The sequence below is a fragment of the Tauraco erythrolophus genome, chromosome 12 (genome assembly GCF_009769465.1).
Source record: "Tauraco erythrolophus isolate bTauEry1 chromosome 12, bTauEry1.pri, whole genome shotgun sequence".
Taxonomy (NCBI): Eukaryota; Metazoa; Chordata; class Aves; order Musophagiformes; family Musophagidae; genus Tauraco; species Tauraco erythrolophus.
The window spans coordinates 146,419-162,760 of NC_141476.1; the positions used below are offsets into that span (position 1 = coordinate 146,419).

Genomic DNA, 16,342 nt, shown 5'->3' on the forward strand with positions numbered 1-16,342 from the left:
AGATATATGATTTTCATTTGCATTGAACTGGATTCGACCTGCTGCTTTCACAGTCATGAATGAAGTCCTGTACCAAAACGCATGCGGCACGCTTTAGTTTTTCTCACATGCTTTCTCCGAGCCTGCTTGCTGGATAATCGCAAGACATCCAGTGGCAGCAAAATTTTTTCCTCTGATGTTTCTTTTTAAGGCTCTTTTTAAAAAGTAAATATAATTTTTAAAATAAGCTTTGTACACACATTTCCTGGCATTGTTTCAATAGCTCGTCTCCTTTGAATCCCTGCTCTCATGGGGCCCAGATTCACACAAGTGCGGAGAAATTTTGAGGGCCTACTGGAACCCATGTTCTGTATTTGAATCATAGCCAATAATATATTTGGGTATATTGAGGTATTTTTTACATTATCAGCTTTATTTTAAAGAGCAAACAAAGAGAGCCTTTCATCTCTATTGTGTTACAGGAATTTTTATTACTAAAAAACTACTTGGAATGGGGCAGGTATAAAAATGTAAAAACAGGAGGTAAGTTTCAACTTTTTGCCTTTATGCCACTGGGAGTACCTCAGACCCTGAGAAGCTGAGCATTTGTCATCAGAAGTCACCTGGTAGTTTTGATTCTTCTGTATTAGACTAACATTGAAAATTAATTCTTTCTGGTTAAATAAGCACTTTATTTCCTTCTCTTCAGTCTGCTGGCATTTGATAACAACTTAGAGAACTCACAGGCAGGGAATGCTGTAAGTTTTCTTAACCTTTGTGATTCTACATGGTTTTATTATAAAAAGCCATGCCCTTCACTTACACTACTGATGGAGATTCACTCTTTTTTTTCCTCCTGCTAAGCTAATTTAGAAGAGCTTCTGGGCCATCTCTCATTCATGTGTCTTTTATATATGTTCATTTAATTAAATCCCTCCCAAATTATCAGAAGGTGACACATGGCTTTTCTGTACTGGGCTCTCAAGGTTATATGATGGCATCTGAGCTGCCTACAGAAAAAAAAATATTGGAATTAAGGATTCCAGTTAGGAACAAAAAACTTGCATCAAGTAAAATAAGGGCTTTCTCTTTATCTCCTGCCTCTGAACGTTCACTCACTAGACAAATGCTCAAAGTCCGGAAAGTAGAACTCCAGATTCTTCCTGTCATCATTGAGCTAGATTTAAACCTGAACTTCATGATTTTTTGTTACTGCTAAAAACAGGTAAGTCCATCTTAGACCCATTCAGCTAAGGAGCATTAAAGGAATTAAAGGAGAAATGAGCTTAATAGTTCAGATTTGACTAGACATCAACTTCAAAATTAGTTCCATTTGGCAGAACTTAGTTTTTGTAGCAGTCTCAGAATTTCCAGTTTCAAAGAGAAGATCAGAAACAGAGACAATATAATATTGTAAGTCTACTTTTGACAAGGTCAGCTGCATGCTTTGAAATGGACTGAAATGAACACATGCTGGTAAGTTTCACCTATTGCTGGTTACAATCTGAATTTTTGAATTGCCTTGGTAGTTTGAGGAAGATGCTGCATATGCTGGATCATCAGTTACCCCTAGTGACAGAATCTTTAAGCAAGAGTCTTCAGACAGTTCCTTTCTTGTGGGTTCTTTTTAAGACTGGTTCTTCTGGCCAGTTGACCCTTTTTATCACTAACCTCCTACAACCTCCAGTTGCTACAAAACTGAAGGGAGCCCCAAGACAATTCTTTTACCACACCTAACCCACTGCCTGGGTGAAGATAAAGACCGAACAGGGAGGAGTGATTTTTATGCTGGATCCAGAGAAGAGAAAAAAAGATCTGATGCATATTAGACCTCAAACTTGAAGGCAAGGCAGAAAGCTAGGTGCTAGCCGTTAGGTTCATTGTGGGAACATCCAGCCTTTCACGGGATTCACTGAGATGATAGTATCAGGAATGCATCTGCCTTCCTATCACTACGTTAACAGTTCTACTTGGGGAAGTAGGTTAGGCTGGGGAAGGGCAAACACCTGTGGGACAAACCACAGCAGGGAGATGCAGCAGAGGCCCCATGGTAGCATGAAAATTTTCTGAAGAAATACACGGAGATGAAGCACAGGTTTGGGGTTTTGTGGGGATGGTTAAGGGGCAGGAACCCATCTGCCAATTTAAGAATTCATTTTTCCAGCATCTTGTGCAGATGGTCCTGTAACAACACTATAAAATGTGTTGCCCTGGACTGGGCTTCAAGAGTTACTTCCCTGCTTGATTCAGACTGTGTCACACACATGCTAAAGGTATGCTGATCAAACAAAGTAACAGGCTTAAAAATAACACCAATAGTCAATGGAGGGCATTTAGATTGCCATCAATGGCACAATTCGCACCACAGTGATGAGAGGCTGTCTTCCTTTACAGAGTGCCTTTGGAAGAAGAAAGCAGTGGCTGGGTAAAAGGGGTGCTAGGAATATTGCAGCAACATCAGCTGTTTTAAGAACTCTGTTATAGCTAGGAATGACATAGAGCAAACCCTACATTAATACACTAGGAAAAGGAACAATTAGAAATGCTCTCTTAAACCTGTCTCTAAACACAAGAAGGAGTTTGATCTGAACAACCGAAGGGAATATCATAAGAAGAATAAGAAAAGAATGTGATTAATCTGGGTGAATACCTGTAAGAATTATAGTCTATAAAGCACCAGGAAATAAATTAATACAAATCCTAGAACAAGCAATAAAGCCACAGCTGGAACACAGATCTGCCTGCCAGTTAACTGTATGGGAAATCTAAAAGTGCATCAATTTGTCTGCAAATACAGTCAAGTTTAGTTTAAAACCAGTAATATGTTACAAGGAACTGTATACAGCCAACATACAAGAGGTGTGATCTTGTATGCCACCCTCCTGGCAAAATAAGAAAGTCTGTAGCGAGGTGTATAGCATGTAACCAGAGCAAAATGGTATAAAAGAAAGGGAATTCAGACCAGATGCGGCTGGATTTTATGCCAATGAAAACCCAAAGCATTCCGGCTAGTCATTTAGGACTTTAGGTTTAATATATCCAATTCTAGTCAGACTGGAGGGGAGCTCATTGCCATTATATGGTGGTGTGCTGGGGGCCAGGGCATGAAGAGGAACTTCATACAGAAACGATCCCTAATGCTATACTTGTGAAAAGGCAGCACTGGAGGTAAGATGCACCAGCCTTCTCCCAGGTATCAAAATAAAAGGCAGTGGATGACGAGGGAGGCAGCAACCCAGTATGGCAGATGGAGGGGAACACACAAACAGGGAATACTAAGCTTAGCCACAAAGGTCTCACAACAAGCAGGGCAGCTACTGTCTCATGGCAGCAGTACATAAAACTGCCTTTGCCGCTCCTTATCCATTTCCACTGGGTGGGCTTGGTTTCCAGATTCCATTAATCATTCTGTTTTGCAAACCTTTAGCCTTCACATATTAAAACACACACACTCACACACACAAAACTGAAACGTGCTGGAGTTGGGAATGACAGATTTGTGTGCCTTGAGGAAGCATGTAATTCAGATGCCTTTCAAGGGACAGCTCTTGATTTATATAATTACACAGATTCCCCAGGAGAGCTGCAATCTAGCTCTTCAAGGCAAGGGCCTGGGAGACAGGAGATGTGGACTGCTTTTCCTTCTCTCTCACTGAAAAAGTCACTTGTTCTTGCAATGCCTCAGTTTACTGTTGGCACCAGTGTGACATCACTGTGAACTGCTACATAGTTCATAATAATTACAAAAGGGGCATTATGAAGTCATTCAGCTCAGAGGCCGAAGCTTGCAAACTACTGATTGTGACAGTAGTGCTCTTGTGCTGGGTACCATCCAGCTGCAATGCACCTACCCTGAGGAGTCTGTGAAGTAAGACACATGTAGGAAAATGCACAAAGAGATGCAGTTTGTTGTTGTCAGCATGGCAAGCCAGTGGCACACAAGAATGGAGCTGCTGCTTCTACATCTTGACTAGTTACCCTGCTTTTGAAATACAAAAGGTTACCCCCTGAGTACTCCAAATGAGTAGTTTGCACAGTACTAATGCTTCAGTTTTACTGAACTGTTCTGTGATCTACTTGTGCTGCTCTTAGGCCACACAGCCCCATTCCAGACCACGGAGGCAGATTCGCCCCCAGCCCCACAATTTTTTAAGATGGATCAGGAGACCAGTCTGGTTCTGATCAAGGTCCTGCACTGGGCCCAGAGGGGAGTGACCAGCACTGTCACCAAAGTAACACCTAATCAAAGCGTGGCTTGTTAGGGCCAGTGTCAGATGCCTTGGCATTGCTCAGAACAAAGCCAGAGCATATAAATGACTCAGCGTGGAGATGTCATTAATCGCATCACTACCACACAGAGAAGGGAATTCTGCAACAGTTAAGTGCCACACTCAGCATGGGCCATTAGCCACCTTTCTCCACTGTTGACTACTTGCCCCTTCTCAGCCCAAATGTTTGTTCTGTCAGAAGGCACAAAAGGGGCATGAAAGCCAAAGTTTCTCAGTTTGAACTATCTAAGACTGGTACTTCAGCTGTGCTCACACATGTGCTCTGTAAAGAGCTGCAGGCTTTTGGGTCTTTGTTGTTCTAAACAAAAGCTTTCTGGTGGTTGTGTGCTTCATTATAGATTGGGAAACACTGGCTGTTGAAGAGCGAGAAACTCTGAGCAAGTCACAAGTTATCCCTAGATCTTAGTTTTCCATCAGTAAACTTGGTATCCATTTGGAGTTTGTTAGCCAATGGAGAGATGGTTGCACAGTATCATCTTTGCTTCACCCTTATCAGCTGTAGCAACCGGTACAAGCTCCTAGCCTGGTTAAAGCTCTTTTATGTTTGAAACCTTCCTGGAACTAGCATGTTTTTCAGAGTAGAGAGAATGGGGAGATATTTCAGTTACATATTGCAATTTTATATTGTGTATTGCAAGCATTTTATTAAGTATTTGGTTTTGAGGAGGATGAAGTGATGAGGCTATGAATCAAGAAGACTCAGCAAAGCAGAAAACCAAGGGTCCCCACATGGCTGCATGGCCTTCATCTGCTAAGCAGAGGCATGCAGTGAGGCCTGGAGTGGGAATTGGGAAGGAACCTGAGCTGCTGAAGTGGGAACTGGAAAGGAACCATACTGTGGGGCTGGGCAGGGGACTGGCTGCCAGGAGTAAAGATTGCTAAAAAGGTGGCAGCTTGGTGGTGTTATAATAATCACTTGGGCTTTGTTTCAGAAACTTGATGCTTGAGGGACCTGCATCCCCTCTATCCCCTATTCTCACAAGTCTGTCTCTGGACACTGTCGTCAATCTCAGAGTTCATTTCCTGGTTAAACAAACAGCAATTAAATAACACGAGACAGGCAACGCCTAGAGATACTGCCTGGAGATGCTGTCTCAAACTCGCTGGAGACAGACCATGTGACACTGAGGTCCCTGTGGTCTGTCTTTTGGCTAAGACATACGAATGGTAAGAGGAATTAGAGCGGGCACATGCAAAGCTAAAGCGGGCCTGGCCTGCTCGGGAAACGCACTCTGCTTTGTGGCACTGCGAAGCCAGGCTTGTTCGCAGAGGACGTGCCGGCCAGCAACGGGCCAGGTCACCCAGAAAGAAACACACCCCCTTTCATTTGCTCTGTTATACCTGTGTAGAGAAAATGAGAGAGAATAGAAACTCAGTCCCTCTAGTATGTTCCTTCAGCAGTTGGGACAACCAGGAGAGGCACATCAAGGTCTTCAAGAGTGGAGACCAGTGGGATCCAGAAGTGGAACCAGAGGGAAAGGGGCAATCAAATATTTGCTCTCAGCAGAGAAGTGAAACTAAGGAAAAAATGTAAGATCTTTCTAGTGCACTCTATTTAAACTGTAGTTTAGTTCTCCAAAAGTAAGCGATTCAAAGCGTGCTCTTTGGCATCCATCAGCTCAAAGGAACAAAGTGCTAGGGCAGACTCCTGGTGCTAAAGGAGAGGTGGATTAGACACCTCAGACTGATGAATAAGTTCACTCTCTATATTTCCTTTAGATCTTGCAATCTTCAGTTGCCTCTAAGTAGAAGTACACAGAAATAATTTAAAGATGAAAAAAAGTCACTGTGACACTGTTCATTTTCTATACATGAAGTCTCACTCATTTAGCCCATCATCATCAGGTGCAAGGACTTTTTATTTCATATTTGCTATTGATCAGATTGTAATCCTCCTTGGGGTCCATCACCCCCAGGGTGAAAACTCACAGAGCAGTAAGGGCTCTTTAGTCTCCTCATAGAAACAGAAGCCTTTCCTTTGCTCGTGTATGCAGTCCATACTGACATCTGTTTGCAACATGCTTTGACTGGCCCTTTGTTCCTCTGCAACGGGCAGTGGTGAATTCACTTGTTGGTGCTTGAAGTCCTTGCTTTTGCAATGAATACCTAAAGTTATTAAAATCAGAAGAATCTTAAAAATATAACTTCCGTTCCATCACATATTCCTCTTTTAATTTGCAGATGTTGGACAGTGAAATTGCTTCTATTAATTGACCTTGCAACTGGGTTTTTTACATTCCAGGTATCCACATGACTGAATTTCAGCTTCCAGCACTTCAGGGAATGTTTCATTCTTTCCTACGCAGTTTGCAGCTTACTGCGGGCAGAAACTTTGGGAGGGGAATAAAATCTGGAAATCCAGAAGTTGATACCCCTATAGATGCAAAAGGTGACAGATGGTTCACCGTGATGATGGAATGGGACTTTGAGCAACTCAGATACTTCTATCATGTACCAGAACACCCGCATCCCAAGGGAATGCTAATGAGGAGAAGGGACAGAGAATAAAAAGTCTATAATGCATTTAACTTGAACTGGCTTAGACAGTTTTTTACTGCTCAGATCTGCTATATAAATCCCGACTGTGTATCTGATCTATCAAGTATGATTTGGGAAGTCAGCATTTGTGGGAAGCTGAATTTGGGTTCAGGGTCCTATCAATACTTTTTACGAGGGGTCCCAAATTAGCTTTGTGTTCCCTGACCCCTAGCAGCCCCCTCATGCACAATTCGTGGAGGAAATATAGCCACTAACTTCCCACCTGACTGTTATACCAAGAGACTGCATGATACCTGAGCAAGTCCCAGTCTCTCCCGAGTAGGCTTTCAGAAGCAGGATCTGCAAGCAATGGGTTTGCAGCATACCTGGTCTGGCAAACAATGTTGCCAAGTCCTGAACTCATCTCCCGAGTCCACTTCAGGGCACTGAGGGCTGCTTTTCTTTACTATCACTAGACTACTGTTTTAGCTCTCTGCTTCTCCACTGCTAAAGAAGTCAAACTTTTCCCAGTAGATTCCTTTCAGTAAGTATTTCTGTGCTTTGGTTATTTCTTACCATAAGGATGAGTCATGAAATAGGAGTAAATTATCCTAATTAGCCACTTGTACCTCGGAGCCATACACTTTGCGTCTTTCGCAAGTTTTCTGTGTCTTCTGAAATGCCTACCAGTTAAGTAGATGCCACTAGGATTTCAAACAATGTCTGCTAAAGGACTGAACTGTTTGCTTTCTGCACATACTTATGGCCATTTAGCTTAGACATTTTGTTTAGCATGCAATAAAGCCCTTTGCCCCATTTGCTTCCACAAGCAGTCAGAACAGTCTGGAATATCACCATTTTGATAAAGAACTCCCTTTTCCACGTAATTAAGAGTACTAAACACATGGCATGAGCCTCACCAGCCAAGAAGCTAGCCTATTCAAAGCTAAGCACTTTCTGCTTCTCTGACAAATTTCGGACCTGTAAAAATCAACAGAAAATTTCTCCTTCAATAAGAACACATTTTTTCAAGCTTGACATCTGCCTTAGCAGCTATTGTATTGTACCATATTACTTGTATTTGAATGGTGGAAACACCCGGTCATGGAAAGGACTCCAGGACACCAGACACTGAACAACAAAGAATGAAAGCCTGGTCGCCAGTTTTTACTGAAGAGTATGTCAGTTCAAAGTGCTCCCTAACACTGCTTTATCTCTTGGAATGAGACATCTCTTACTCGTCTCTGTTTTTTGCTCTTGACAGAAGGAAGGCCAGTCCAGAGCTTACCTCATTGCCCAGGAGCTGATGTCTTCAGAAAAAGTGTGAGTTCATTGTTACGTTATCTGTTGCTCTCCTAAAACTGAAGCTACGCAATCCCGCCTTCAGCATTGGTTTGATGGCAATTAATAAAAGTTTGTCTCTTTCCCCAGATATGTGGAGATGCTCCAGCTGTTATGTATGGTAAGTAACTCATTTTAATCACTGAAATTTAATTGCCTTTTTACTTAGCTGCAATTTAGAAGACAAAATCTTTGAAGGGACCGAGATGATTTTGAGGAGGAATGGCTTACTGTGAACCATTGCGAAAGAATATGTCTGCCACTAATCTGCTCTTGGTACAGATCTTCAGATCTAGCATGTCATTCATAGGAAAAAGTGCTGGCCAGTAGTGCTTTCTGGGGGTCTGAGACTGGTGTAAGATGTGGAATAAGCATAGTGCAGAGAAGGAAATCGTGATAAACAGGGGTGAACTCTCTCTCTTCAGAGAGAGACAGATAGGAGCAGAGCTATGAAGCATGGGGATTTGGTTTGAATGGATTCACTCTGCTTCCTTGTAAGCTTCTTTTTTTCTGATAATGCAATATCAGTAATATCCAGTGTGGCCTAGATATCCACACTGTGATACAGGTAGTCACCATGGGCAAAATATAGGCTGGTGTCAGAAACTCATGAGGGAAGAGACACAAAGAATCACTTGTGCATGGTATAAACCCACTGGTGGCTTTGCCCCAGAAGACTTTGTGTCCCTTTAACAGAGCTGCCACTGCTTTCATGGAAACTGGTACACAGCTTAAGTAGCCTCGCTCTCAACATCTCTTCCTTGACTGTTAGTTGCAAGGCAGTAGGGAATAACAGCCACCACACAAAGCACGTCCACTGCTACTTGGAAAGAAATCCCCCAAGAAGGCAAAAAGTTGTTGCTCACCAGCCTGGCCTGCAGCTCCAAGGACGCTGTTCCATCTTCCACAGCCAGGAGGAAATGGCCTGCCTTTTGTAGGCAGGGTCTGTACCTTGGGTTAATTAGTTAATTCAGTCCAGCTGGGTAATAATGATTGGATGCCATAATTCCTCATTTTTGTTTTACAGTTTTTTGGTTTTAGAGGTTTTTCAAGAAGGCTTTATGGTGAGCAGAGACCCAGTCCATTCATTCCAACTCCAGCACACTTCCCTCCCGTGAATACCACATTGGGGCTTGTGGCTTTACCTTCTTCACCAAAGGGCTCTCGCTCGGGCTCTGGCTCCAGCTCTGGCTCTCAGCTCCGGCAAGGGAGTCAGGGCTTCTCAGAGTCTCATGGATGTATCACGTTGGGGTCACCAGTTGTTGCTCACCAGCCTGGGCTGCAGCTCCAAGGACGCTGTTCCATCTTCCACAGCCAGGAGGAAATGGCCTGCCTTTTGTAGGCAGGGTCTGTACCTTGGGTTAATTAGTTAATTCAGCCCAGCTGGGTAATAATGATTGGATGCCATAATTCCCCATTTTTGTTTTACAGTTTTTTGGTTTTAGAGATTTTTCAAGAAGGCTTTATGGTGAGCAGAGACTCAGTCCATTAATTCCAACTCCAGCATGCTTCCCTCCCACAAATATCACATTGGGGTCACCAGTTGTTGCTCACCAGCCTGGGCTGCAGCTCCAAGGACACTGTTACATCTTCCACAGCCAGGAGGAAATGGCCTGCCTTTTGTAGGCAGGGTCTGTACCTTGGGTTAATTAGTTAATTCAGCCCAGCTGGGTAATAATGATTGGATGCCATAGAAAGTAGCCCCAGGTTGGCCTTGGAGGACACCACAAACCCTGTCAATGGACAGGAACTCTGATAGAGAGAAAAGTAATGAGGTCAGCATTGTATTGCTGCCTGCTTATTGTGCCTCTCAAGGAAGCTGCTAAAGCTTAAGAGCCTTCTCAGGCTTGGGCAGCAGAGGCAGGAGAGCAGCCTTAAATGTGACAAACACCTTGCGGATGATTGCATTTGAGCAAATCAGAAACTGCCAAGCTGGTTTTTATATATGTTTCAGTCCTGTAACAGAATATTCCACTGAATCCTATTTTGCCAGGATTTTGTTTCCCTGCCTGCCCATCCCACTGAAGTAGAGGGATCTTATGAGTTTTGCATATGCTCATTATTTCCTTAATTATGAAAGTCAGAGCATCAAAAGAGGACTTAAAATTTCAAATTAAAATAAGAGATGAGCCTAAAGTAAATCCTTGAATGAATGCATTGGTTTGCAAAGTTAAGCCACTTAACAGGTTGTGAAGTGTCAGAAGCACTGTAACCATGCACTCTTCACTTTCCCTGTCCCAGTTGCCATTGTCTCAAGTTAGAAAGTTCAGAAAGATCTGCATCAATTTTAAGATGAGATTTTGGGTACACAATTTTGATTAATGATTTTCTTCTGCAGTGGAAAAGTATCCTTCTTGTCCTGTCACCAAATGCATACACTCCTTTAGGGGCTACTGGAGGCTTTTTTCAGCAGAGTCAACAAGCAAGTTTCTCAAATAAGATTAAATTACTTCTATGAGTTGGCTTTCCTAAGTAGTGAGGATATATGAATGGCACCTGGGTTAGAGACTGAGGGAGAGGAGAGGAACAGCCAGTCTGTTTTCACACTTGACTGCTAGTTCAGGCACTCGTTAGTTTAGAAGAGATCAAAAATCTTTATGGCAACAGGATCAGAGGGTTCATTTTTGTGTTTTACTGGGTGCCCATAGCCCTAGCATACCCCATCTCTGCTGCTATACGCTGATGTCCGCATGATAGTTACCTACTGCAGTGGCACTCAGAAATCATCTGCAGGTTTCTCTGTCGCAATCCCGTTCAATCTAGAAAGCCACAGTCCCAGCACTGTTAACTTTCCCACCTCAACCACCGTTGGATCTTTATATTCACCCGTAGCCCACTGTATTATTCCGGAAATCTAGAGAAACCATTGCCAGTTTTACAACATGTAAGTCCCTCAGACTGCAGGGGTATTATTGCCTAACTGAGGCTTTTCAATACTGCCATAGTGCAAAGAGTTACAACGAACTAATTACTCTCTTTTGCATATTTGAGTAGCATTAGGCATAGTCACATCAGTCAAAAATGGTGCTTCACTGTGCACTTGCTGTTGACACACATCCTCTGGCAGATGTCACAAGCAACCACCAGTGACCACAGAGTCATCAAACTGCCCTCAAGGTACAACACCCCATTCAAGGCCAATTAGGACCAAAGGCGTCCTCGACAGCATATTTCAGCTCAGGCAGACATTGCCCTCTGTTCCTCATCACCAACTTTCTCAAGAAAACAGTTTCTAAATGCTTGTCTTGAAGTCTCAAGTCTCATCTTTTTATATAAATCCATATGTTGGTAAGAAAGGCAAGGAACTAAACCACACCCTAGCTGCTTTCAGAAAGGAAAAAAAGGCTTTTCTTAAGCCTGCAGCAGGAGCAATTTCCCATCTCATTTCCAGGCTTGGCTGGAGCTGCTATTCATTCAGCATAACAGAATCTGTTTGGCCTTTTAGCGTAGACTTTAATAAATTGATTGATTGCCAGAACGATGACATTTCCATACACCCACTCTGCTATTGAACTGAAAGAGTGGAAACATTGTGTTAGCTCACAGACTCGTATCAGTTGGTGTGGTAGTAGTGATAATAATCTAAAGGGTTAGCTGTTATTTGGCCTACTCAAAGGTAATGCAGCTCTCTGGAGCAGGGAGTTAAGAACTCATTCTGGATTGAGCAGATGGGACTGGCAGGGCCTTGCAGTTCAAGTCTCTGATCTCTTGGTACTCACAATTTAGTTTTCCAAAGTTGATTAGTCTTTGCATTTCCTTCAGGGTCATCTACTCCTCAAACTTCGTCATTCTTTTCTCCTATTTTCCCTCCCCAGTAATGCAGGCTGCACTTGTCATCTTTTTCTTAGTGCTTTCTCCTGAAGAAAAAAGCTGCAGGTTGCTTTCTCAGCCTAATGTTTCACACTTTAACTTCAAGGACCAAAAGTCTGGTTTATGTGCTTCCCTTCAGCCAGTCCCATTCAATTGATTTTACTAGATGTACACAAATCAAACTTAGTGTGACTCATACTGCCTCAGGATCCCAGTCTGTATGGGCTCAAGTATTTGCTTGATAGAGTACTGTGTTCACATTTATTTTGTCTTTGGCTTCTGTACATAAAATCACCTTTTTGTGCATAAACCCCTTTGAAGTCATTATTACTTCCCTCTGAGGCATTTACTGAATTAAGGTACCTAAAAGGACAGCTCTGCACTGAAAAAACACCAGGCCCAACACCTCCCTGTTCAAAGAAAGTTGATCCTGTTTCCTAGTTTACATTTTCCTCATAACAATGGGCCACAATTCTTAGAAACGCCAAGACTCAGATTTATGCTTCCTCAGCATTTGAAGATATGGATATGAATATGACATCAATAGATTTAGATGTGCTGGTTCTCCAGTCTTCGGAGCACTTTGAGATCCAGCCCTGCACTGGGCATCTCAAGGCTTCTGACTACAAAATAAATCTTAGGAAATAAAAAAAGAACAAAATCATCCTGGTACTCAAGACACTAACTCAAAGGTACCTAAATGCAGATTATCATGAAGTCAGGCTCACTGGTTAAACTCTACTTTGAGAATTCTTGTGGGCAGCACATTCTCAAGAACAAAAAATAAACATCTGATTTAATAGTCACTATTACATGTTAGACAAAACAACTCCATCTTTCTAATTATTTACACTTTCAGTGAATGATTGGCTGAGCCTTTTTTACTACTGTGAATTTCTTGGATGATGTTCAGCATTCTGCTGGACCAATCAAGTCATTACTTTCTTAATTAAATACTTTAGTGAATGGAATGTGCTGGCTAAATGAAGAGCTAGCTGACTGTTAGACCCTCTGAAGCTCTTACAAAAGCCAAAAGATACACTGTCACAAAAGAATACCCTGCCCTCACTTAACAGTAGGCCTTTTTTTTTTTCATTTATTTATTCATTGTTGTTTTCATCAGCAGTGGGAAAATAGCTGTGTATTGGCCAGGGAGCTTCTGCAGTGGGAAGGCTGAGCCAAAATAGCTTTCAGATAATCTGTATATCTCTAAGAGAGGGAAGTCACATTAGCACATTTGGCATCAGGACACTTCCCTGGTAACAAGCCCCGCTGATACAGTATTCGCAATGCATACTGTACAGCTTGCCAGTTCTAAAGATCATTTTTAGTGTTATGGACGCAATATTTGACTGCATGTGAGCGTGCGTTGAGGTCAGGGTTCCTAACCTGGATTTTACCCTGCAATGGCAGGATAAGAGACTAACTGTGTCTGCTGTGATAGTATTTTGTGCTATTCATCTGGCATTGCTTCTCCTGAGCTCAGTAATGAGAAATTTGGGAAGATCACTGCTCAGTGCGGGTCAAGGGTCACTCACTTTTTTACAGAAGATGTGCCACTTTCTAATTTGGGGTGCCACTTACACTTTCGTCATTAGGAGAGAGACTGCTGGCTGTAATGAAGATACCTCCAAGAACCACCCTTGAGTCAGACTTGGCTCACGGCATACTAGACAACATCTCGTGCCTATATTCAGCTTTAATATGGAGACTGTCTTCTCCCCCTTTGAACTCTTCAGCCTCCCCTCAGGTGTAATGCCTAGATGTCCAAAAGAGCCTTGGATCCTGCAATATGCAGTATCTGTTGAATTGACTTTCATTTTAGAAGTGAAAGTGGTTGTAAAAGCCTGCAACGTTTTATGCAATCCGTGTAGACTTCAGTTGTACAAAGTTTGGACTGCAGTAAGATTTCATTTTATCCTTCCTGGCCCACTCACAAAGGGTCAAATATGCTTACTTCCCAGTATTACCAGTTCATTAAAATACCAGCTTGACTTGGGAAGCAATTACAATTCTAGATATACATGCAAAATGATTTTTAGGTGCATGTATGTTTCATTATTTATTGAAAAGTATAGAAGTCTGGGTGCCAGGTGGGAGTTGTGGTGTGAGCAAGGTAAATACGCTGTGTGCAGATGTGATTTCTGCAGCTGAAGTGCCAGTATCCCCACCTGGAGACTGAGGCAGAAAAATGGCCATGGTTTTCCACTAATGTATCTGCTCTGTGCCCTCCCTTTTTATTTTTTTTCTCAGCTGTGTTCCCTACTGAAAACTCACATATCTCCCCAGCCAGAACTCTCCTTGAAAACTGTAGAAATATCTTAGGTGAGGTTATTCACCCATCAGTCCTTGCCTGTTCTTTAACACAGAGGCGAGGTATAAGCAGGGAACCTGATTCAGCCGTGACAGCGTTAGAGGTCGGACCTTCGGTATAAATTTATATAGTTTTTCTCTGACAGGTAACTGCAAGAACAGCAGATTATTAGCTTTGTCAAAGCACTGCATCAGACTCCTTTTGAGTTAAGATTTCTTTTCCTCATTATCAACTTCATGAAGATACTTCAGAATCTGGGAAGCAGTTGAGCTCTTTTCTGCTTTGTGCATTATTGCAGGTAGAAGCTTCCTTCCTTCCTCCCTTCCAGTGAGACAATGCAACAAAGAGCAGATACTTTGCTTCAGCACCCAAGAAGTGGAACATACTACTTAGACCACAGGCATTCAGAGCTTTTTTAATGTAGCCACACAGTCTAGCAATCTTGTCCTTCTACTATAATATGCACTTTTTGGTCACAGAAATATTTTTCCCTTCAGGTATTTCTCTTGAACTGTTAAAGTGTGGCTTTACGTGACAACCACAATCTTCTACTAGAAATTCACAATTTCTGGCTCAAATGCAGGCCTGATGCTAGGAACACAGTGCTGAGAGCCAGTGAGAAGGAACCTCCATTCCCACCTGCAGAACAACTGCTGGTCAAACTGTAGGACTATAGATTACAATTGGCAAAGTCAACGTAACGGTGTTGTACTCCCTTCTCCTCCTGTTTTCCTGCCACTGTAGTCAATACGCAAGAACTAGGATTTCCATTGGGTATGGATTAGCATCTTATACACTGCTGCTTTAGAAGATGAACAAATAACAGAAAACCAAGAAGATCTAGCAACCAACCAGCATTTCTTGATCAATTTTAAAAGGTTTTCTTTCAAATAGATCTATCTGTTTAGCTGCTCCTTTAAGTCAAAATCTTGACTTTCTCTCCTCCAGTCTACTCACTTTTCTAATCTACATAGTTGTTTTCAGCCTATTGCAGGTGGCGGAACCATCAGCTTTTTACAGGGAAGGCAGAGATTGATTTCAGTCCTGCCATTTCCTGACTACCTCTACTAGACTGGCTGCAGTAGTCCCTGGTTCTCCAGGGATCCATGGGCCATTGGATGAACTGATATAACTTGGCCTACTCTGTTCTACACAGAAAAAGCAAACAGATATTCTGGATCCAGACTGAATTACTGTACCCTGGATTATTTTCAAGTAGAAATTAAAGAAAAGAAATCACCCAACATAGCAAATATATCTATATACAGGCAATTTTTTCTCCTAGGTAAACTACTTGCCTGAAGCAGTGGTTTAGCTGACAAGAGATTGTTTCCCTTCCTTTCGCTAGGGTCCTACAAGGTTAAATGTTCTCAGGCTAATACAGGCTAACTGGCAGCAGGGCTGAAACACAGAAAGAACCACAATATGTATGCGATGTATCCATCTTGCAAAATGGCTGTTGATATGCATACAGGATTGCTACAATTGATTTTTGCAGCTGGACTCTAAAGCACATTCAGCCCCGTATTGGGGAGATTTAATACACAACCTCACCATTTCTGCATCTGCTTACAAAACCCTAGAGGCAAAACTTCGAACTAACTTTCATCCCACTAACTACCCCTTTTGCCTTTGGATTAAAATATCATGTTTCACATAGATGTTGAGTCCTGCAGAGAACTTTTTTGCTAAGTGCTCTACCAAAAACCTCTGGCTGCTGGCATTGCTGACTCCTTTGAAAGAGTACCTGGAGATAACTGGCTGCTACAAAGGTTTCCAGGTTGTTGATCCCAGGTAAATTGGGCTATCTTTCTGTAGCCCTGAGCCAGGTACTTAAATCTCCTTTTTTTCCACAACTCTCCTGGAATCACTCTTTCTTCTTAGCATTAGCAGCTACTGGCAGCATCTCTAAAGCATCTCATATCCCAGCACCCTACAGTGAGCCTCATCACCTCAGAGAGGGTATCGGATTCTACTCCAAGAGCCAAGCACGTGACAATTAGACAGTGCTCCACATAAACCACAAGATCTTGTTGAAACTAACCCCACATCCCTCCTTGTCTCATGCCCTTATAACAGGCTCCAGGTTACAGTCCCCATTTCCAGCAGAGAACAGAAGTTCTTCAGAGGC

The 16,342-nt window shown here is 42.5% G+C and overlaps 1 protein-coding gene and 1 long non-coding RNA gene across 2 annotated transcripts in view; one reads left to right on the forward strand and one right to left on the reverse strand.

The window, feature by feature from the left end:
- The window catches only part of LOC147527953 (uncharacterized), a 186,175-nt gene that overhangs the window by 114,066 nt on the left and 55,767 nt on the right, over positions 1 to 16,342 (reverse strand). The gene's annotated exons all lie outside the window — the stretch shown is intronic.
- Positions 1 to 16,342, forward strand: part of FGD5 (FYVE, RhoGEF and PH domain containing 5) — a 99,867-nt gene that overhangs the window by 33,010 nt on the left and 50,515 nt on the right. The window contains 2 exon segments of the mRNA XM_086619078.1: positions 8,011 to 8,069; positions 8,178 to 8,208. Coding sequence (XP_086475204.1) covers positions 8,011 to 8,069; positions 8,178 to 8,208 — 90 coding nt within the window.